Consider the following 24,745-nt stretch of genomic DNA (forward strand, 5'->3'; position numbering starts at 1 on the left):
ATTGCATGTCATTCGGTTGTTGTGGCGCATAAAATATACATTGCAGGCCAGTGGGTGGCAGATCAGGATAGTTAAAGTGGTCATGCGCGAACCGGGTGAGTAGTTAGTAAAATCTCAAATCAGGATGCCGTATGGAGAGACAAGCAATATGTACAGTGGAAAATAGAGGTTTTTAACACTGCTTGTCCCACCTGCAAACCTTCTCTATAATGTGTCAATGCAGTAGTGGTGAGCAAATGGGTGTACTGCTTTGCAAATTGGGTCTTGGGGGACGTTTCCAATAAAATGCTAAAGTAGCTCCTGTACCTCTGGTAGAGTAAGCTTTTGGTGTGAAAGGCAGTGTCTTTTTTGATAATGATAAGCAAAGTTGTATACACTTGACTATCCATCTTGAGATGGCGTTATTTGAAATGTGATCCCCTTCCCTGCCAGTTGCTATGAAAGCCAAGAGTTGGTCTGTTTTCCTTATAGGCTTTGTTTTGTTTACGTAGTACAATACCACTCTCCTTGCATCTAGTGTATGGAGGTTCCCTCCAGCTGAGTTAATTGGATTTTGGGAAAAAGTAGGTAGTTCAATGGATTGGTTGACATGGAACTTGGATATGAATTTAGGTGAAAATCTAGGATGTGTTCCAAGTCCTTGAGGATTACAAAGAAAGTGTCTTGTACAGACAATACCTGTAGCTCACTAACCAGTCTAATGGAGGTGAGGACTACTAGAAAGGCAGTCTTGTAGGTTAAGTGTTTTATGCTGGCTTTGTGCATAGGCTCAAATGGCGTACCCATGAGTTTTGAGAGCACAACATTAAGATCCCAATCTGGTTGAGGCTTAGAAATGGGAGGGTATAGTCTCTTTACTCCCTCCATGAAAGCCTTAATAACAGGAACTTTCCACCAAGACACCTTGTTTTGTGAACTGGTGTACGGGGACAAAGCCACTAGGTGTACTTTGATAAGGTTAAATACTAGGCCACAGTCTAGTAGGTAAAGCATGTAGTGTAGAATGTTGTAAGGGGAACATTCAATTAGATTTAAGTATTGCGACTTGGGCCATATTACAAACCTTTTACATTTTTTGAATTAACAGGGTCTGGTGTTGGGATTCCTTGCCTCCTTGTGGATATCCATACGCCTTTGAGGAAGTTTTAACTGCCCAAACTGTAGGACTTCAGGAGCCACGCTGCCAAGTTCAGAGACTTAGGATGTGGGTGGAGTGTTGCCCCCCTCGCCCTCTGTGCTGGGACAGCATGGTATAGGGGCACAGGAGTTTGGTTGGTTTGCACATCGGCAGTTTGAGCATGCGTGGAAACCATGGTGGTCTTCCCACATTGGAGCCATCAGATCAGTGTGGCTTGTTTCTGGTGCATCGTTTGCACTATTCTGCTGAGGAGTGGTGGGTGGAACGTGTTGAGGCTAGGTACATGTTCCGTTTGAGTGCCCACTTCCAAGTCTGTCCAGACTGTTCCAGAAAATGTGGAAGGGTGTGCCTCGCTGTTTAAGTAGAACACAGCAGTGGGGCCATTTGTGAGGACCTAGTAGATGCTGCTGAAAAGCTTGCAAAGCCTCGAGAACGGCTAGAAGTTCTAGATGGTTGATGTGGTTTAGGGCTGTGGTGTGTGTCCACTGACCATGAGCTGTGTGGTGAAGGAAATGGGCTCCCCATCCGGGGAGGAAGGAGTCTGTAGCATTGCTTAAACTGGTGGATTGCAAAAGGGTTTTCCTTTCAATAAATGGTCTTTGAACCACCAGCAGAGAGCCTGTATCAGGGTTAGCGAAACAACCACTAGATCGTCCCATTGTCCGCTTGCCTGAGACCATTGTTTCGCTAACTACTCTTGTATTGGGCAAAGCCGTGCGTGTGGAACTAGGTAGATGCATGAGGCCATCATCCCGATAAGGTGCATTGCTTTGCGTACGGTTGTCTGGCAACCAGCTAGATAGTGAGGCATCTGTAGCAGCATGTTCTGAACTTCGTTTGAGGGGAAGACCAGACCTTCCCTTGTCTTTGGAATTGCACCTATGAATGGTTTTGTTTGACTGGATACAAGACAGGATTTCTTCTCTATGGAGAAACCCAATTGGAACTGAAGGTTGATAGTTCTCTGGGCGTTTCATTTGCGAATTTGAAGGGTCTCCCGGTTATCAGGTGGTCGTCTGGATAAAGGTACACTGGGATGGACTCTGCATAGGTGCAACGCCACTACTGACAGCACTTTTGTGAACACCCTTGGACCCGCGGCTATGCCAAAGGGGAGCACCTTGAATTGGTAGCGTTCTCCCGCCATCTGGAAGTGCAGGTATTTTCTGTGTGCTGGGAACATTGAAATATGAAAGTATGCATCTTTCATAGCCAATGTTGCCAGGTAGTCTCCCTGCCTTAGAAAAGGAATCACTTCCTGAAGTGTAGTCATGCAACATTTTTGTGGCTGGAAATATGAGTTTCCTGGGCACAGGTCTAGTAACAGGCGCATTGTTAAGCCTTTCTTTGGCACAATTAAGTATGTTGAATAAATAGTTAGATGAAGTTGGGTATATCGCTTGGTGACTCAGCGCCTGTGGGGTCAATACGTTCTGGATTGTTGTGTTCAACCTAGTCGCTACTGGTGGGTGTTAAGGCATACCCATACCTGAAATTCATGAAGTTGTGATCTAAAGTGCAGCAGACACCCTCAGCGTAGCGCCTTGTGTTTAGTTAATTCCAACTGATGGACAGTCGGTTAAGGACTGAAAGAAATACAGATCAAAGATGGAAAAACATGCCGTTGTATATTATAAAAAACCCTGGTTTACCTGGTGTGCTGGAGACAAACTATGGCGTCTTTCTCCAGCAGGGCTTTCACTTCCTCCAATAATATACGCCTCTCTTCCGATGTCATTTTCTTATGCTTTGGCGGGTGGTTGGTTTTTGTAGAAGTTCCATACAATATCCACCCGCCACAGTGGAAAACACGTACTTGTCTGACGTGATTTCCCATGTGTGGGTGAACTGTGAAATGCAACCTCCTACTGGAGTGGCATGAAGGGGGACCTGGAGCAGAACTAATGTTTGGGTGGGGAGGAGCCTCTGGACGAGGAGGCTCCACCTCTGCTGCTGGACCTTTTATAGCCTCTTTGAAAATTAGGAGGATTGTCCCTGCAAGTTCCCCCCAGGACGATGGTTACCCTACCTGTAACCAGAGGAGTGTTGAGGGCCCTGCCCATGAAGCGTTCTTGTGTTGGAAGGCCCCCTTTGCAAAAAAGGCTTGTTGGACAGCTGCCCCAGAGATTTTAAGGTGTCATACTCTTCTTTGGCACTTTTAAGGGGATCCTCAACCGCTTTACAGAACAGAGCATTGGGTTCAATAGACATGTTAAGTAACATGGCCTGTGTTTCAAGTTAAAAACCAGATTGCCCAAGCCAGGCATGACGCTTAATAAGCGTGCCTTCAGTTATGATACGGCCGGCGTTGTCTGCAGCATCCAGGTTGTTTTTTAGGATGCAGTGGACTACCCATTTGCCTTCGGTTATTGTGTTTAAGAGCTGAGATTGTAGGGGCGCTGGGACTGCCAATTTGTAGTAGCAGATCATCCCAGTTATGGTAACTGTAGCTAGCCTGAAGGGTGGTATTGTTGATTATCCTAGTTTAATAGGCAACCAATGAAGCCACTTTCCTGCCAAAAGTGTAGATCTTTTTACTTTCTTTATCTGGTGGAGCCTTTGCAGAGGCGAGGTGTGCCTGTCCTTTCCTAGTTTTGGTAACCACCAGGGAGTCGGGCTTCGGCTGTCCCCCGATGTATAGAAGGTCAGTAGGGGCTGATCGCAACACTTTTCTCGATACAGGGATGGACTGATCAAGTTAGGTTTGGAGTTAGTAGAGCGGGTTGAATGAGTCTGAACAGATTGCAGGAGAGGTCTCCATGAATGTCCTGCACAAAGTCCTTATCAACTTGGGCCTCCTGGGTGTCTACGTTGAAATGTTCTGTGGCCTTGAGAAGCAGCTTATTGTATTGGAGCTGGCTGTCGACTGGGGAGTCGGCCACTGGTTGATCTTGATGGTCTGGTGACTGGATGACGTAGACGTTGCCATTGTAAAATTGGTCTTGGTTATCCTGGTCCTGATAATACTGGTTCCTTTGATCTCCTTGAGAGCCAGGGTCAAGTGAACCTGAAGTGTCAGCAAAACATGTCTTGAAAGCAGAGGGGGAGTCTGGCTCTGGGTGGAGGTGCTGGGCTGAACAGTATCCAGGCGTGCCTTTTTGGCTGCCGGTTCATACCAAGCTGTGTGCGATGGGCCCTGAAGACTAAACAGTTCTGTAGGGTGGCGGTCCATAAAGTCTACGAAAGAGGACATTATTCCTCATTACCCTATAGAAGTTTTGAGGTCCACTCGGATGACCTTGGGAATACTGAGATGCGTGTGTCCTGTAAGGGTATAGGCTCCTTGTGGTGCACGGTCTCTGAAAGTGTTTGAGGGTGTAGGGATGTCCTTAGATCTAAAGTGGCCACTATCTTGGGAAGTGGAGAGCTTAGACGGTAGAGGCGTCAAATGTTTTGTGCATTTCGAGGTCTTATATTTTAAAAAGAGGGCCAGGACGCGTTTTAACAAGTTCTCATTTTTTTTAGGTAGTGTTCGTGGAGGTGCATTTTGGCGCGCTGAGTTCTCAGACATGGACATGTGGGTCTGTTTCTGAAGCCTGTCATGTGGCGTCCATGAGGGCGATGGCCCAGAGGACAGGGATGTTTGAGGACCCTTCCTTTGACACTGCGTGGCTTTCAATGGTCGACAACGTGGTCGGCCGTGTGATGTGTTGCTTGTTGTGTAGTGTGCATGCTTGGGTCTCGGGGTGTAGTCTCAGTAACAGGACCGCTGGCCTGCTTAATGGAGTTGGGGGGGGTTCTCATGTGGGAGTCTGTTGAATCCAGTTTGCCCTCTGCGTCACTTCGCTGGAAGCTCCTTCCATGTCAATGGAGGCCTCGGCCTGCATGGCGTGGGCGGCCCAGCATTTAGTTCTACAGTCCTTTAATGTTTTGGGTCGAAAGAGCTTGCAAGATTTGTTCTTTTTTGGGTGATACCGTGGGAGAGTGGTTAAACACAGTGTGTACCCAGTGGTACTTCCTATTACAGGACGGGCAAAACAAGGCGTTTTTTCCATGATTAATGAAATCGCAGCACAGCGAAGGGAATGAGAGGAAGAAATTCAGTATTCTCTAAAAAGGAGAAGTATGGCCTCCACCTTCTCTCCCTACTGTGAAGGGCTGAGGTCCGGTGAGGCCTGTGTAGGCCACAGTCAGTGTCCGTTGCAGAGATTGTTCGGCTGTCGTAGGCGATGGCTTTATCCGTCTAACTCTGCTGCAGAATATCTGGCCAGTTATTGAAAGAATAGTAAGGAAGTCAAAAACTTTCTAATGGAAAGGCATCAGCCTGAAGAACTCTGCAAACTAGTGTCCGACTACGATGGTGGAAAAAACAACAATCCGAGGGATTGCGAAGCATGAAGGACCATGTGTACAATGGACGTCACACTAGGGATAGCATTACTGACACGCCCAGTCGACGTCCCTTCGAGTTTGGACTACCACTAGATGTTGGCCTATGCATAGCATATGGGATCTAAGCAGATCCACAAGCCTCAGTGCGTGCATCAAATATATATATATATATATATATATATATATATGCCGCCAACCAATAAAGGAATAGTGAAAAACCTTTGCTAGTCTCTGCACTCTTCCAATAAAGTAGAACTGCAAAACTGTGCCACAGACCTGTGGATAGGATTGACAGACCAGAGATCCCTTGTCTGATCCAGTGGGTACAGCTGCACTGCAGTTTTTCCAAAAATTCTTGCTACCTAACCCTAGCAGGGATCCAACTGGTAGAGAAGTATGATAAATAACTGAGTACTCGCTATCCATGCAAGCTGTACTTTTGGGGTTGCTGTCGCGCTATTGAAGAGCGATGGTTACCTGTTTTTGACACGTGGGGGGGAGGAGGGGTTAAAAATTTGATTGGACTCACATGACAGTGATCCTTCACCTGATGTGTGCAGAATAATTCTCCAGGATATGTATCTTGGAGGCCATGATTATTTTTTTTATTGAATGGGACAATCAAATTATTTCTAAACTACATGGGCATTTACCATGCATAAAGAGCAGAAGGTATTCTTTATGTGAACTACACCCAAGATCCCAAGATACAACAATCAGAAACCCTATTAAACATTTACAGAGGATAGCCCATGACGAATGTCCGACCTATTTGGTGTTAGGGACAGAAACATGTCCGGCTTTATGGATGTGGATGCAGGAATTGGATCAATGTGCAATTGTTTGTCCTATGGTGTCTTTGTATGATTTTTTTTGTAAGTAATGTGCATATTTATCTGATTTTTGAAAAATAGCCTGTGGTTGTCATGAATGTTTTTACAGTAATGTTTTAGATTTGTGCCATGTTGAATCAGGCTATAAATGCAATAAAATGGTCTATTTTTTCACGACTTAACAGTAGGAAGGAAGACTAGTCACTGTAAGGTTTAAAAATGGTTAGTTCCCATCTTCTTTTTGCATGCACAGAGGACCAGCAACAGTTGGAGGCCTGTGATTGCTGCACGGGACAAGCATACAAAAAATAAAAAAGGGAGTGGACTAAAATAAATAAAATGCATGAGGCATCCACCTGTTGTCTCAGATGGGCAGCACCAGTCACCTGCTGTGCAACGTCAGCAAACTAGACAACTGCACTACAGTTCCAGTGGTCCAGACTACCCTCACCAGTGCCTCCACAGCAGCCCTTCACTAAAATACCACAGCAGTCAATGCGTCACAAGAATCTCTACAGCTTTAAAAATAGTACACAATATCCAAACCACACAGTTCCAAGCACAGATTTCTTTTGCTTTTGAGACACTCTGGGCATTCCCACAGCAATTTCTATTTTTTTTTTTTATCAGATTGGGAGTCTTGCACTGCTTGAAAAGTATCCAACTCCAACCACCAGTCGAGAGTAAAGATGTCGTAAGATTCTCCAAGGGCACGAAGTACCCAGCAGACAAAACTAGTGATGTCATACACAAAGGCATTGAGAGTTTTCGAAACTGCATAACTTGCACCCTGCACAACTTTCACAACATACAAAAGTCAATATTCACAAGACCGCTCTGTGGGCAATACTCGTGTTATATTCGGCTAACCTGGATTCTCATCCACTCCTCGCCCCTTTTTAGAGTGGCCAGAGTACTCAAACACATCAGCCAAAGATTTACCAACATGACCTCCAGATTAGAATAGGCAGTTTAAAATATTTAGAAAAGTGAAAGGTTTGAGCAAGATACACTGATCTCTTTGCTTCCCTTGTGTAGGGTTGAGAACAGTGGTGGTTTGTAAACTCACAAATAAGACTGGAAAAACAAAATAAAGGCATTCCAAACTTGTTGAAACATGTTAAGTCAGTTATTATACGCACAAAGAATGGTTTGAAAGGAGTAGTAGTGCATGACAATACAATAAAGGGCAGAGAGATAAAAAGCCATACCTTTCAGACCTAAAGTCTGTAACTGAAACAGTTTTCCCAATTCATAAGGTAGAGCTCGTAACAGGTTGTTATTTAAAAGCAATTCCCTATTGAAAGAAATGAAAAAACACTGAGAATGCAATACATGAACACTTTCTGTATTACAAGAAGGGTTTCCAAATGTTTACATTAAAACCATTCATTGAGTTATAAAGAAACATTCCCTTCTCCATCAATTGATCTTCATTATGAACAAGTAAACAGTCTAGCAAGCCTAGAGGAGAACATGAGAGCAGAAAAGAGACCCAGCAATGCCATTAAGATCAAGAAGTAGGCCTACTTAACCATCCCCAAAACAGGCCCAGTTGACTCCCAAACATTCAATGTGCAGATGGGCCAGACTTACAGCTCCCATGCAGTGTCTTCTGCTCGAACCTGAAGAGAGTCTTAGTCCAGCAGTGGTTAAAGTAGCAAAGTAGGACCCTCAAATTCTCAAGGAGATTGGAGTGAAATGCTAATTGTTGAGCTTTCATTAAACACTATAAAGGTTTATTTTTACATTTATAGCAGCACGCCAAACCCTCAGGTATCAGGGCACTAGTTACAGTGTGTGAGAACCTATTACCAAGTACAATACTACTCACAAGGTTACATGGTGCTTCTTAGAAAGCATAATCTGCCAAAGCCACACCTCATGGTACGGTGGGGGCGCTACAACAGGTATACTAGCAAGCAAAATCTGGTAGCAGTACAGACTAGCAAAGCCATGCCTCAGTGTATCAGGAATACGAACAGGCATCAGTTAAAAGCAGCTAGGTAGCGAATAGCTGAGATGCAAAGACAGCCATAGTAGAGCAGGTCGGGGCAGGGGGGGGGGGGGGGGGGGGGGAATTCTCAGAAATGTGCTAATTCCCTCCATCTTAGAGTCTTCCCCCCCCCCCCCGAGCAACTTCAATGGATTTTGAGGACGTGAATTTTGGGAGAGCGTGAGACCCTTTTTCCCCCCATGTATTTTAATGTGATTTTGAACTCCGTTTCTTTTGGTTGTGGAGTCTGACAAACAGCACCTTCAGTTACCTTCTCTGGGATAAACTGTTTCCCAGAGCAGTAAAGTGCAATTAACTTCACTTACATTTGTAACATTCTAAACCCAGCACACAGGTGCTGGAGAGGGGCTACTTAGTATCCCCTTTGTCTAGCTTTTCATGTAACATTTTTTGTTACCCTTTCTTCACTGAAAGGCTGGTGGCAGTGGTTTTGTTTTAACTACCGTTGTGTGCATTTACCGCAGGCTGTGTTCGCAGCTGCAGTAAAGCACCCAAGGGTGCAATTGTTTGTCACAATGGCCCCGTTTTCTTCTCTTTTCGCCATTTCTTTGTGGAAAGGTCCTTCTTGGCATTTACTCTGCGCGCCAAACCAGGTTTGGTCCTATTGTTCGCTTTGCCTTTGGTGGGATTCACGAGGGAAGCCCGCCTCTGGCTCCAGGGTGTCTGGGGTAAGCAGGAAGTGAGGGAAGTGCCCAATATTCCCTGTGCTTAGTCTCCTAGGAGACCTAAATGCACTCTGTGGTGATTGGCCGGCTGACTGTCTGGCAAGTACAGCCACCCTGCTGGGTGACCGCTAGGCTGGAATTAATGGGAGAGCACTGAATAAAAGGCGAGGCTTTTGGCTTGGAAGGCAGAGTCGACCACTGGACGAAGGAACCAAAGAAGTACTTGAAGAGGATGCCTGCTGCAACTCCTGGACCGTTTGTTTGCCCAGTGAATCCCTGCTGCTGTGCTGAAACTCCAAATTTGAAACTCTAAATTCGGATCAACAGAGAAGACCCTGCAAGGAGGCCTTCCCTCGAGTTGGTAGGACCAATAAACTCCAAAGTAAGCCACCTGGACATCCTTCTTGGAGCTGGTTGAATTTCCACAGAGTTGCTGCTGGAAGCCGTATAGCCAAAGAGGAACACCATATTGTGTCCATTGCTTTTAAGCTGGCCTAGAGCTCCAGGAAAATCCTCTGGACTCCAAGGAAGCAGGACTGACCGAGCCTGAACCCCCTCAGAATGCAGGACCCCAGAAGCAAGGGAAGTCCATCTCAACGGCTAGGAACAGCAGTGTTGCTATTTGCGTTAGACACACAGAGCTGAAACACTGAACAGCCACTGATTTAAAGATTGCCGGCTGCGAGGGGTGACCATCCCATTGCAGGAGTCCCCAGAGGTCCTCCCTCTTCTCCACACGACTGAGGCCCAGGAACAGTGAGATCTGCACAAGAATAGAAGTCATCTGCTGCACTTTTTCTTCACTACAAAGGTACTGTAAAGTCTGAGAGAACTTACCTCTCTCACTGTAGTTGCTTGCATCTTCTACTACTCACATGTCTACAGCTGGTGGCCCTACATTTGATTTTCTACAAAGACTATTGTGCAAAGACTTTTCTACTTACCTACCAGAAGTGCTTCTTCCTATATAAAACTTTTGCCCATTGACTTTGGCTTAGCCTGTTGTACTGAATGACTGAGGGGATCCAAAAGTATTTGCCTGCTTAAGAATATTTGTGGTCTCTTGTTCTAGTAATCTTTTACTTTTACCAACTTCCAACAGTATTCTAAATGCCAACAGTAAGATATGAATGTCCCCAGCACCCTACGTATTGAAGCCACCTGAGGGTGTAGGTTGTGTCTGTTGGCCAACCCAAAAGGGTCTTTACTGATTTAGAAACTAAGAGTGTACAGTATTGAAGTGAATTTGAGTGTTACTGTTATATTGCTCCCTTCTGAAGGCTTGTTCTAACTGAAATAATTGTTTATTCAAGAAACCTTGTGTGTAAGTTTATTTGAAAACTTGTCACTATGAATCTCTGTGCAACGCCCCTATAGCTCACATTGACCCCTCTTCAGATAGGCCTGGCTGCTCAACACGCTACCAAAACTGTGTAGTCCAAGCTTATACCAAAGGTTGGGTTTCCTATACCTGTAGTCAGAGTTGTGTGTAGTGTACCCAAAGGGGTACTGCATATAAACTTTGCTTAACAGGTGGTGCGGATGTGTTAGGTAACAAACACGAGGGAGCATCCTACAACGAGGTTATGAGGCAAATGCTTAGCAAGAAACAAGGCATTGACAGATTTTTATAATTTGGCCTGCACACCATTGCATACTTTGCCCTCTAAATCAGATGTTCTCAGATGCCATTGTGGATCGTCTGGAGTGGGGGAGTGGAGGGTGACAGGCATTTGGTTGTGTTCAAGTGTATATATAACACGGCCATGGTATTGGCCGTGTAGTTATGGTTAAGTTGCGGTTTCCATAGGAAGAGCATTTCTTCGGGGGCCTATAACTGTCCTCCCCTGGACGCATGTTCAAACTTTGCAGAAAAAGTATATGGGGCACTCAATATTTTTGGAAGGTTTGGTGATGTTTGGTGCAGGGGGGAGCAAAGTTATAGGGGGGGGTCCCAAAACATCTTACCATAGACTGAATGGGGGGAAAAAAAACTTTGCACACGGCTACAGGTCAAACCGCTGGATGGATTTTCAGGAAATTTGCAGCAGGTACAGGGGGGCTTAGTCCAGAAAGCGTGCTTTTGTAAGTTTGGTGACCTTCCGTGCAGTACTTTTTATTAAAATGACCAAAAAGCAGGTCTGAAAAAAATAGTGATATCTATGTCTGCTTCGCGGTCACACTTCCCTGTTCAGTCCACGGACAAGATACCGAATGGCTAAGGGGCTGGCGTCAGGACCGTGGACACGCGACGTCTCTGCCGATTGGCTGCTGCGAGACATGTTCTGCGTCAGATTGTTTGGCTGCGCCCGACATCTTGGATCCGCCGATAGCGGAGCGACAACCAGCGTACACATGCTATATTTATAAAACTCTTTTGCTGTGTCACAGAGTGTTGGGACAGGTTGAGACAGTAAGACATGGGTGATCAATGCATTTGTTCTGTGGGTGGGGGGGGTTGGTCTTCATGATTTATTTGTTTTGGCCACCTTGTACGCACAGAAAATGAGGGGTGTAACGGTAGCATTTCAGTCCATGCAGTGCACAGGAAACTTGTAACTGTTGTAAGGACACGCGTAGTGGTAGCGAACATTGAAATTCACAACATGCCATAATTGCATTACTTTTCCCTATCGTTATTATATTCATTAGTACGCCGCCATAGGTGTCACATGCTACAGTGCTTGTGGCCAAGGCCTAGAGTCTTGGATGCGTGGCCGTCAGCCTTACTTCCAAGACTGTAGGCCCTGGCCACAACCACTGCAGCATGTCACACCAATGGATACACCCATAGTATTGCGTATCGATTGCCTGGTTGTGGGGAGTGTGTGCAGTCTTGGGTGCATGGCTGAAGGCCATGCACCCAACAACAAAGCTATAACCTCTTCACTTACAAGCCCACATGGGTTTTATCTAGTGCGGTGGTTTTGGCCAAGATGTGTACTTTTGAGTGCATGGTTGCAGGCTGTATGCCATACACCCAAGCATGCACCTAAAAGGAAAAAACTGGAGTTATAAGCCACTTCACAACCATATATTGAAATGTATGGACATACACCTAAGATTTTAGGCCCTGCCCACAAACAGTGCAGCATTTCAGAGCTACAGAGACACCGCTAGTATTCAACATCAGTCAGGTGGCTGTGGGGAGGATCTGCAGTCATGAGTGCATGGCCGCAGGCCATGCCCCCAAAAGCATATTTGTATGTAGTGAACTTATATGCCGCAATGGATGTCATATGGTGTGGTAGTAGTGGCCAGGATGCAGAGTATTTGACCAAAGTAATAAGCACTGCAGTTGTAAGCAGCTGTGCATTTTATATACTGTACACCCATACATTGATAATTCTATGGCCTCAATCTCACGTCTGTAGCCTGTGGCTACAAACTACTGCACCATATCACAGCTATTGCTACACTTGTACTATGCAACATTAAGATGGTTGTGGGGAGGGCATTGCATTTTGGGAGCATGGCCAAAGGCCATGCTCCCAAAACCAACTTTGTACATAGTGAAATGACAAGGCACAATGGTTCCGATATGCTGTGGTTTTTCTGGCCAGGACCCAGAGTCTTGACTGCATGCCCAAAGGCCATGCACCCAAGACTGAAGTCATAAGCAGTGGAGTTATAAGTGAATGTGTGTAGTGTAATGCGCTAGTTGTGTGCACGCCCTAAGGTCTTGGCTGCAGACGATGGTCCCAACAGTAAATTTATAAGTAGCTAATTTACAAGGACCATGGGTTCGATATGCAGCAATGGTTGTGTCTAGGAACTATACTCTGTACTTTGGTCGTAAAGTGTAGGTCGTAGGTCACACCCCGAAGATGCAAGGGCCAGCCTACAGCCACTGCAGCATATTACTACCATAGATTAGACGTGTAGATTTGCATGTGTAGAAAATGACTGCCAATATACTTACTCGTTACTTTGTTCAGAATCCACATACAATTTTTAAATTATTTTTCGTACTTTGAAGTATCCCTTTTTTAATTTCTGTGATAAAAGAAAAAAAGTATGTTAGTCTTTGCAATTTATGAAAATGTACTACATTGCATAATAGTTTACCTTTTTTTTTACCCTCATATATAGTTTACAAACCAGTGTACTGTGCATTGTGCTCAGTTTCTCAGTTTCTCAATTTACTTTTCTAATCCTTGGGTCTGGGAGAAAAAAAAATCCTTGTCGGATTAAAAAAACCTTAATTTGCTATGGTTCTAGCTACTTCCTTGTTTCCTTTGAGTGTTTCCTTCATCTTTCTGATTAATGTTATGTTTGTTGCCTTCCTGCCAATTAACAACAGTTAGGTACCTGTAGGCGTATTCTAACTGCGCATTTGTTTCTACAAATCCGATTTGTGTCGTTATATCCTCTTGGGCAGTTAGATACCTATTGGCATAATTTTTGGCAATCTTGAATACACATTATTAAATTTTGGCTTTAAGAAGATTAAATACGCATTTGTAAGATTAGTTGGCAATCTCTGCTTTAGAGTAATGTGCTATTACAATCGAACCATCCACATTTCTTTTTAATGTATGCAGTGTAGTGAGTGACCTGCATTGGTTGTAGCTCCTGCATGGTAGATTACACCTATTGTTGTAAAGGTTTTCTTTCCAAGTGACACTGGACCGTGTGTGAATCCAGTTAGTTTGCAGTTGTTTTTGGTACCATCTGCATTAGAACATAGAAGCATAAGTATTATGTAGGCACTATGTGTTTGCATCAGTAGGTGGAGCGATTGTCTGAATTGAAAATAGTGCATAATCTACCATGGTTTGCATTCTGTACAAGTTGCTGAAATGGAATGCTTTCACAATTTGGTATGGAAACATACAGAAATCGCTCATTTGGGATTTCTTCCTGTATCACATTGCTATAAAAAATGCATGTATGTTTCCACATGTACGAAATCTGGAAGATTTCATTTACAGGTATGCTTTTGTTTTCCAATACTAATAGTAAGTACATTAGAAATTCTTGTGGATCCTCTTGTGAGTTCACAGTGAATATCACCATTCCAGCACAGTCATCCAATTCTTGCCGTATTCCATGAACACTGTGTGCGTAGTCAGGATTTCTTGTTGAATTTCTATGAAGCACTAACATTTGCAAACACAATTGGTCTGTACTGTGCAAGTAAATATTGTTAACAATTGGTGGCAATTGAAATAGAATATTCATTGCTACATTTGCATAGCAATTTACCCCACTTTCATTTGCAAATTTGAATGGACCAGCTAATTCTGTATCTGATGCATTTTTTGGAATTTGTTCCTTCTTTGCCGACGTCCCTGCTCTACGTTCCCTAATAGGTTCTTCTTTGTTTGTGGTAATTGCTGAAACTTTAGCTTCTTTTCTTTGAGGAATTTGCTGTTGGATTCTGTTGCATTTCTGTTTCATTTAGTTTTCTTTTACCACGTTTTACTTTATCTGGAACAGGATATTGTTTCAGATGAGGGGTGTACAGTGAACGCAGTCTATTGTATTCTAGAATGCAAGGAATATCAGCTTTCACTTTACTTGCATCAAAGTTCATTAGCAATAGACTGTCAAGTGTACATAAGCGTGATAATGCTACGTAGCTCATGCCTTCATTAAATACGGTTTCCTATATCTATCAATGCTTTGTCTAGGGTAAGACCTTGGGATTTATGAATGTTAACTGCATATGCAAGAGTTAGAGAAAATTGCTTTCTACGTACATGCATGTCTTTGAAGAGAAGGTATCGAGCAATTGAGCGCCCTATCCTTTTCACTTCTGAAACTTTATCAAAGCGAATATTGACAAACTGAATGTTGCTGTCACGTGGGTATGATTGAAAGCCAACAACTGTACCTAGTGCTCCATTAACTAACCCTTGCTTGACGTCAAAGTTACGTTTAAGCATTACTCTACAATTTAAGGATACTTTTAATATTTTTTCCAACCCAGCTGTGTTGGAGATTGAATTTTCTAAACTATTTAGTCTTGTTGTGGCTTGCTCACACATGGGTACTGTCCTAACATGCACGTCTAGTTTGTCTTTGTGGCTAATTTCCATTATTGGTTGCATTTCTTTATTTAACATTGTTTCATTGAATTTGAAACAGCTTGCAAGAGTTGGCATTAAGGCCATAAAATTGACATTTTTGTGCACTATTTGTTCCATAACATCAGTTGCACATGCATTATCGCCATGAAGTGCATGAATGTGCCAGTTTTTCAATACAACTTGTGCTTCTTGCGAGAGTACACCAACTTTAATACATTTAAGATGTTGGCATAATTGAGATCTGCAGATTGCTGCATATTCAGTTAATTCTCTGTATTGGAAATGTTGCCAAAGGTTGACATTACCTATGCTACCAACAGTTTTCCGGCAGAGTTTGTGGCCTAAGGTTTTAAAAAAAGGTTCACCTTTCACTGGTGTCAATTGTAGAAGATCTCCGAAAACGATAATGTGTTTCTCTGCAAAGAGTTCTTCGTTGTTAGTTTTAAGTACCTCTTGCAATCTGAGGTGAATCAAAGCCAACATTAGGTTGAAGACCATGCTCACTTCATCTATTAGTAGCATTTTCATTTGTTTTAATACTCTAGTAATTCCATTGCAGCTTCTGCAGAAAGTTTGTAATAGTCCAATTTATTTTGATGCTCTACTGGAAGTCGGTGTAAAGTGACGCCGCCTATGTTGTAGGCAGCTAAACCTGTGGGGGCCGTTACAACAGCTGACAGTTTGTTGTTTGTCAATTGTTGAAGGAACTTGCTGATGATTTTGATTAAGAATGTTTTCGCTGATCCAGCTTCACCAATCACGTACAGCAGTATAGGTTTGTAATTTTGTCAGGTACATACCTTATTTTCGTGTTGTACACCATGTACAATTTGTTTTGTTACGTTTTCAAAAATGGTGCGCTGATCTTTGTTGAGTTTTGCTTGTTGTACATTTAAGTCTTCTGTATCTTCTTGATCCTGATACATGGTGTTTTCTACTTCTGCCATCGCTACTTCAGCCTCATTTGCCATTAGTGGTTGTCCTAGTGGTTCTTGACTTCGTTACAGAAGGTTGACTACTGTCGGAAGAGTCCTTATCTAGTTGGGCCTGAAGTAGTTCTTCCTGTTGCTGCTCATTGTGTAACATTGTTTTGTACTGTGTAAAGTTCACATCGGTGATGGCACTTTCATTTGCTTTGAAAGCATCTTCATAGCAGTCAGTTTTCTAGTAGGTCTTCCGCTTTTCTCCATGGTTTGAAAAGTTGTAACAGAGACATGTAATATAGTGCTTTCTGTTGCAGAGTTTTTAATGACAATTTTACATGATTAATTAAGCTTCGTTTGGTAAGTTTCACTAAGCTGCCTTCACAATCCGTCACTATATCGATGTTTGCTTTCATCAGGTTTTACATTATTTTTGTATGCAAAGTTTTGAGCCATGTGGTATAGACACACGCTTTCCAAAGTGCTACTCCTGTTCGGATAGTATGTGTCCAGTAAATTGTTTTTTTAGAATGTCTTGGTTGTTGGGATCATTTCTGGCAATTGTTTCTATGTCCTTATATGATTTCAGCACTCTTTCTAGATTTTGCAGGACCAAGACTTAGCCATACTAGGTTGTCTGATTTTCCATACAAAGCAGTACCGGTTAAACAAGCTGCTGCTTCATAGGCGCCACATTCTCTATGAGGGAGCATTTTTATGCCTAGGCTGCACAATTTCTGTGATAATGTTTTGTCTGATGCTAGGTCATCCCAGAGGTCTTGAAGCTATGTTTCTTCTGCTTTTGTTAAGTAGGCTGTAACATATCGTGCAACAGCAGTTGAAGTGTCTGCAATGTACTGCACATCTATGTTTGCATTCCATAAGAGGGCAATGATTGCATTGTAATCATTGATATATTTTGAATCTTCCCTTCTTTTTATGTAATACGTGTTCTTAGGTGATTTACCTTTAACACTATGTCAAACTGAAGACATGAAGTTGTTTACTTCCTGTTTCTGTAACTGCTCTAGGGAAACCAATGCGGCATTTGGTGTAGTATTTACATTTGTTTTTGTATTTGCGGCGACAATATTTGCCAGATTTGTGTCTTTGAAATTGTACAATCTGCCCATGCAGCTCACTATGTGTGTTGTGAAGGAATTTCACAAGTGACATTTTTTGGATAAACTGCAAAACAGTGCCATCACTGTCGTGACCAAATTTCGGTGCACCTTTGATCCATAACAGCATGTGAATATGTGGTGCCCCTCTCGCTTGATATTCTTTTCTCCAAAAGAAGTGTTGCACTTCTCTAAGGGGAGGAACAGTTTTATTGCAAATAAAGTGTAGCATGGCAATTAAACAATGATGGACATTTGACATTAACTGGATCTAAAGAGCAAAGTTCTCCAGGTGTTAATATATCCATGTTGTTTTTGTTGCCGTTTGCTATGCGTAGGAACTCATGTAAATCTTCCCATGCATATTCTGCACAACTTAGCGTAACAAACCAAGTCGGTGGTCCAAGGTTTCTGATCATACAACGCACGTCTCTGTGCCGTCGGAACCAGTATTCCTTTGTATCACACATGTTTGCAAACAAATGTGTTATACTTTATTGTAAAACCTCATCTTTTCCTGTACTTTTTGTATTAACTGCATAGCTGACATATTTTGAAAGTGGGATCCAGATTTCAAAATATGTGCAACTCTGTAACAGTGTTGCTTATTCACTTTCATAGAGTAGGTGGAATATGTATTCCACATTTTGTCTAAATCTGGGATCATGCAAATACATTCGTAATGAGCGGTATTCTGATTCCCCAATCTGAGCGGGTCCATCGTATCTTCCACCTTTGCCAGTAGGCAATAGCAGTGGTAAAGCACGTGTGTCTATACTTTTTTCCCCCATATACACATTGGTGACCCTTTAGTTTGTCGCATTTGGTAAGTTTCTAGTGCATTATCTATGCTTTCATTGGCATGCAATGGATGAATAGTGTAATGGTCCAAAAGAGTGGATACTGTAGCAGGATCCAGAAGTTCGAATTGTCCAGTTTCTGATGGCTCATAAATTAGTGGTTTCCCTTAAGCTTTCATCAATATTTATTTCCTTGTAGTACTCATTTTTGTCTTTTACATATTGCAATTCTTGTCTAACTTTATGTAAGTACACCAGTTGTTGCCAAATTGTTTTGTCCTTTATTGGTACACCAGTTACCAAGACTATTAAAGAATGCTATATTGAATGTTGCACTCCTAGAGTGTACATTTTCCGTTAGATCTAATGACATATAAAGTACTTTGCCACGAATGCCTTTCACCAATTCAGAGGGAGGTAATTTTGCTGTTTTTGGATGAAGGCGTATAATTGCTTGAAATGGGTGAACTGTTTGAATTATTATGCTCTCATACAAATTGAGTTGTTGCAGGATTTTTGGTAGTGGGAACAAAATTATTTGTAATAGCACGTGAAGGAGTGCGGTTGTCCAATTTTGTAGTACAGTAACTGCAACATATTAGGCGTTCAGTTCATATTTGTTTTCTGCTAAAAGGTAGAGAGCTAATGCAAACCATTTAGAATCTTCATTGTCTTCTATTTTGTATGCTGTGTCTACATTTTTTGATTTCCTTTTGTAAAACGTTCTGCGGCAACACACATGGTTTGGTACTTCAGCCGATGACCTTTTAAATTTTACTATTTCTTTTTGTATGTGTGTAATAGAAGGTTGCTATGTGCAGAATTGTTGCTACTATGTTCTAAAACGATTGCATTTTGTAAGCGGCTTTCACTTCCAAAATACTTTCTCTGAATACGACAATTTCTTCTTGTAAGTATTTGGGTGTACTATGCAGAAGTGTTATTTAAATTGCCCAATTCTGAAGCTGGACTTTTTGCATAGTATATTTTATACACTAGATTTCTTACATTTGAATGATGTATTGATATGCTTTTGATATCATGGAAGGTGCTTTTGCAAATAGGCCCAGAAATGCAGGCCTGTGTATTTGCGCACTGGACAAATATCCATATTTTGCAGCACTTTCATTTTAATTTTGTCTTTACCTTTTACATATTGATTGAGGAACTGACGTAAAGATTTGAAAGCTTTGTTTGGAATGGCACACATTGATATGCACGGCCATTTGTATACTGGACGGTGTAGTTCTGCGGAACAGAGCAGTAATTCTGAGTTTTCAGAGGATCCTTTTGTAAGCAGTGTTCCTTGTTCCATGATGGTAGTATTGATTTTCTCATACCCTCGTCCACTGCTATGGATGGCCATTGTGTGTATACTTCATTAAAATATGGTTCTGTGGTTGTGCGACTCCATCCACCACCACAAACATTTAAGAAATTATTTTTGTTTACATTCCGTTTATTGCTGAGTTTCTTTTGTAGTTTAGTACTTAGTTTTGTTAGTGCTTTCATCCTATTTAACAGTAATATAAACAACTTCCTTATGAAAAGGATTGCACGGTCCACGAGAGCTTGTAGGATTAACTTTCTATGGTAGGTTTTAAGGGGTGAGGATGATTTCGGTCCTCTTCTTCACAGAGTCCTTCAGTAGATTCTGAAGGACTCTGACAAAACATTTTTGATAAAATACTTTCACAATGGGTTCTTGTTACACCATCAGGATTAGTAGTACTGTTAGCCGATTTTTTGCCAACATTTTTGTGTTTTGTGACACATTTTGATGGAGGTGGTAATTTTCGGTAGTTGAAGCTTCCTTTGTTTTGCTAACCGACTGCATTAGCTGGTTTGTTCCAACATTCTCTACAGATGGATGCTTAGATTGGGCACTTTATTTTTATTTGCTCTACTTCTGCCTTCCTTTCTACAAAGTTGCTTTTTGGTAGGCATTATTTGGTGTCTGTTGAAAAAAAAGGCATACTTTGGTCTGTTGTACAATGTATGTGTGCTGTGTGCACGCGTGCACAAGTCTGATAGGGACGCTCTTTGTCATGGTGTGTGAATGTGCATTGGACTCTTGCAATGATTTGGTAAGGGTTTTTTACGGTTTGTATACTACTACAATGTGCTTCAGATGAGAGTACAAAGTGGGCAAGTGGTGACGAGAAGCATTACTAATAAACAAAATGCCATAAACCTGCATCAGCAACTTCTTTTCGAAATCCAACCTTCTAAGGATTACGTATGTTATTTGAGTTCCAAATGCAGGGATTTGTGAGCCATTCTGCCTATTCTGTGTTCAATAAATGGATATTTGTAGGTAGAATGGTTCGGAAATCAATGTTTGCTTTGGTGCCCAAATTAAACAAATAACCCACACAGCCTCTTTGAGGAGTAGTTACAATATAAAGGTAGTACTGTACTTTTTTTTGCAAAATGACCAGGTTTCTTCGGATATGTCGTCTGCAGTATAGATGCTGTTGATTCTCAGGAGAGAGTAATCTTCACTGCGATTCAAAAAAACAAAATTACTTTGTGTGTTTACAGCAGTGCTGATACTGCACACATTAATTGTGCATCGTTTGTCAGAGCATTCTCCTTTCATATTTGAACCCAGTGCATGTGCACATTTCACTTCACTCTGTGCAGGCTTTGCAAAAGGTTACTTGCAAGTCCTTCAAAATTGCAAACATTTTTAAGGTTATGAAAATGCATTGTTTTTTTACAAAGTGTACTGTCTATAGGAGAGAGGTTTGTAAGCGATAGGGCATAGTAGGTGAGAAGAAAAAAAACAAAATTCTCCATGCAATTTAAAAGCACGATGCCAAAAACAAAAAATTCAAAAAAAAAGACAAAAATCGGGAGACCCTCAGAGGGAGATGTCACCACAGCAATCGGGAGCGCTTACTTTTGTCATAAGATTACATTGCACGTAGCATTACTGTAGGCCGTACAAAGTACACAACTCTGACATTTACGAATACAAAATCGAGTTTTGCCCTAATAGGCATGCTTGCAACCCATGTATAGGTTATGCGGAAGAAAGTAAGAAGTCATGTGGTTTGTAGCGTTGGTATGTATTGCCTATGCACATTTAGCAGCATTAATTTGTTTTAAATTAAATCATAAAGGTTGCACATGTTCTGATTAAAATATACATACCTGTACTCTATACTCCTGCATGTGCGCATGCATGGAGCTGTATGTAGAAATTCGCAACACTTGCACAGTAGCTTCTGAAGTAGGTGCTTTGCGATGATATGCAACTTCCATTCACAATTAGATAGTAATTTTGAAGTGCGCAATTTTGATGACGGTGTTAGATTTAGTGATTTTCAATGCGATTGGTAGATGGTTGTGTGACTGCTTAGTTGTGTCCAATGAGGGACTTGATTTGCTACCGCTGTGGAAAGGGTGAAAGGACTGGGTAAGAGTTATGTGGCGCTCGTAGGCAACGCTTGTCCGCGGGTAGGGTGCATCACATACAGGTTTCTACAGCAAATTCTGCATGGAAACCGGACTGTAGGCATCAGCCAATCAGATTTTCACATTACTCTTTTGTTTCGAAAGACGGTGCGTACACTGAAGATTGCAGAGGTGGAGAGGGTCAGGGTTTTGGTGCTTGGAGACATTTTTGTCCAACGGCTTAAAACATTATGCAGAGAGTAGGCATGTGGCACACCATTTTGATGTGCGAGGAGTGGAGGTGGTGTGGAACGCGGAGACTGATGCCAATGTTGCAGCAATTCTGCAAGTTTGCAGAGACATACGTACGATGACCTCTCATGTGGTAATTTTGTACTACGGTGCTTGCCATTTGGGCTACATGACTGCACGTACCTTGTTGGCAGATTTGGGACAGTTGGTTCAAGGGCTCATGAGTGTCTTTCCATCTGCGAAAGTAATTTTTTTCTGGTTTACTCCCTAGAGTAAAATGGGACAATTCTTTTTTCTGTCCAGATCAAAGTATTGGGAGGTGTATCATTAATCGCGGCATGCCTGCTTTTATGTTACACCCTGGTATGTTTTTCTGCAGCCACGAAAACATTGTTCCAAGTGATGCGGATTATTTTGAAGCAGATGGTGTTGCGCTATCTTCTTTGGGAAATGCGATGTTCTTTTGGAACATAAGACTTGCTTTAGAGAATGTTCTGTAATGTAGGAGTAAAGCAAGGACAAAAAAAAATGAACAAAATAACAGATGTCTAAGGTATCTGCCCAAAAACAAAAAAAGAAAGCTCTTTTCAGAGCCCACCTTAAAGGGGCAAAAAGGGGAATAATACTTTAATGTACCATCGTCACGCTCTGATCCTATACATGTCCGCGGACATGGCGGTAGTTTGCAGCCAGCGCAGATCACCAAAGGCGATTCTGGGGTGGTGTCATGGGTGCTAGGTTAGGTCGAACTGTTCAGTCTATTTCATACCCAGCACAAGGGGAAATCAGTTAGGAGCATTATGGGTAAGAGCTTGAAGGGCAAGGACAGGTTGATTTCCATGTCTCCATTAGGAACCGCATACCCCCAATTGAATAGCAAGGGACTTCCTGTTCCATTTCAATGGATTCCTTTTGTGCCAATCTGGACTTTATGCAACGCTCTAGTCTTTGGGCGAGGCTCTATAAAAGCCACGCCCAAATGGCAGGGACTGGTTTTGTGCGTTCTCTGTAGCAGTGAGCACGCGCTTACCTGTTCAGTCTCCGGAACAATTCCACAGCTTCTGCAGACCCGATCCCCGGACGGACGGCATCCTCGCGTCTTCGAGCTCCGCATCTGCAATAAAGAAAACAGAAAGCATTAGCGAACTTCATTTCTCTACTCACCTGTTTTTGGGCGGGTCCGTCTGTCTATTCAGCTCCATCTTCATCACGCGGACCATCTGACCTCAGCAGCTCGTAGGATTTCCCATCTGCCGAGGTATTTCTGGACAAAACCAGTTAGGAAAAAGAAGAGAAAGGCTGATTAGTCGCTAGAGACAATTCGGGTTACAAGTACCCAAAGGACAAACTTTTCTCCTTACCTGTGCCTAGTGAAGTAACTGGGCCCAAGAGGACACTTGGGCATTGAACTCTCACACCCACCATATAAGGACCAGTGAATTAACTGTCCCCAAACTTATCCGGACCGCCAGAACTTTCCAAGGACTCAAGGAGGCGGTCTCGTGTTTTCTCCCGCCGCAAACCACACAAGTGGGAGACAGCTTCCATACTGCACAACAGTCATCTGGCCCTGCACCGTAGCGCCCCTGCAGAGACGGGACGGAGAGCACGCCTTACCAAATTAAGAGGCGAGCTCCTAGCACCGCGCTCTCTCCGGGAGTTGGGTTGCTATCTGGGCCAGGCACAGTACTTAACCCGTCCTTTACCTATCCTTTCAGGAAGAACCCCAGGAGAAGGCGATAGAACAGAATTCAGAGGTTGGGAGCACAGAGGTCGAGAGAATCCATCGCTCCTGCAGAGTTTTCAGGTGAGCGTGACCGGTGGAGATGCATGCAAATGAAAATGAGCAGAGCTAGGGATTGGTCAATAAAGTTCAGTGGGTGTGTTCTGAACGGCGAGATTTAGTAAGACCGTCTTCTCCCCGACAGGAGACCACACAGCCATGGCTTTGCATGCTCGAAAACAGATCTGGATTTTGGGAGACTCATGGATACATTGGTTGAAGGTGCATGCAGAAAGCTGCAGATCTGATTTCCTCATGTGGAAGTGAACTGGCATGGCGTGCGTGGCACGAGGTGGCTGGACTTGGTACCTCTCTGTGTTACTTTACTGATAAGAGCGTCCTCCAGATATACTTATCATTCATTGTGGAGGAAACCGTTTAGGCCATGTCTCTGGCATTTCTGTGCAATTTGCAAGGAAGGAAGGACTTGCGAAGCTCATGGACAGGTTTCCAAAATGTCAAAATACTTTTTTTCCCCCCCTATTGCACAAAGACAAAAATGGCTGCGTTCTTCTGCTTTTGGTCCACAAATGGAGAAAGCAAGACACAATGTGAATAAGGCGGTTTGTGCCTTTAAGAGATGTTTGCATGTCCTCATTCCACAATGAAAACATTTTGTTTTGCAGCCCTTTCATTTTCCGCAGAGATGGAGTCCATCTCTCATATGCTGGCAATCAGATTTTTCTTCGCAATGTACAAAATGCATTGCAACCTCTTTTGGATTCACAATATATGCGACAATCCGTTTCCTCCAATCCACAGTTTTTGACCCACACAACGCACCACCGAAATACTCTTTTCAGAGCCATTACTTACTCCCAGCGTCCACTTCATTGGGTTTGCACTGCGTGCACCCTCGTGTGTCCGACTGTCCACAAACTTTCACAAATGCGGAGGCCTACATCTGTTACTTGATAGTTCTATTGTTAAACTGAGATAGGCGGCTCTGAAAAGAGCAATTTTTTTCTAATTTTTGTTTTCCACTTTCCTGCTTTTGGCCACATGACACTAGGAGAGAACAAAGGAGGGTAAGGAAGGGACACCAGCCACAGGGATAAAAAAAGGCAAGTGGACAGAGAAAGATATAGGTTGAGCTTCACTTAGCTAAGGAACAGATCTTCTGGTGCTCCGTGACCGTAGCCTCAAAAGCACTTCGAAAACTCCCCCCTGCAGAGTACTAAGTCACAATACATACACACTATTGTCACCTTTGAAAGGTAAGGGTCAACAGCATTGGGAATGGCTTGTGAGGCAGCTGGAGGAAGGCGCTCCCCCACAGGAGTGTCTCTTGTGGTGGGAGGATCGGACTCGGAGGATGCTGTGGAGGAACTCAATCGACTACGCTCTTCACATGGCACCACCTTGCGAATGTCCGCAGTGTGGAACAAAGTGAGGTGTCGCTTCATGGTGGTCGTACCAAAGCTGTATGCACCAAATCTCCCGG

The 24,745-nt window shown here is 43.0% G+C and overlaps 1 protein-coding gene across 3 annotated transcripts in view; it reads right to left on the bottom strand.

Annotated features, from left to right (window-relative positions):
• Positions 1 to 24,745, bottom strand: part of CNOT6 (CCR4-NOT transcription complex subunit 6) — a 632,403-nt gene that overhangs the window by 402,824 nt on the left and 204,834 nt on the right. For all 3 annotated transcript variants that reach the window (XM_069652648.1, XM_069652647.1, XM_069652646.1), the window contains exon 4: positions 7,515 to 7,600. In XM_069652648.1, the coding sequence (XP_069508749.1) occupies positions 7,515 to 7,600 (86 nt within the window). The remainder of the gene's footprint in view (positions 1 to 7,514; positions 7,601 to 24,745) is intronic.

Source organism: Ambystoma mexicanum, chromosome 3p (assembly GCF_040938575.1).
Source record: "Ambystoma mexicanum isolate Mex_15411 chromosome 3p, UKY_AmexF1_1, whole genome shotgun sequence".
NCBI lineage: Eukaryota > Metazoa > Chordata > Amphibia > Caudata > Ambystomatidae > Ambystoma > Ambystoma mexicanum.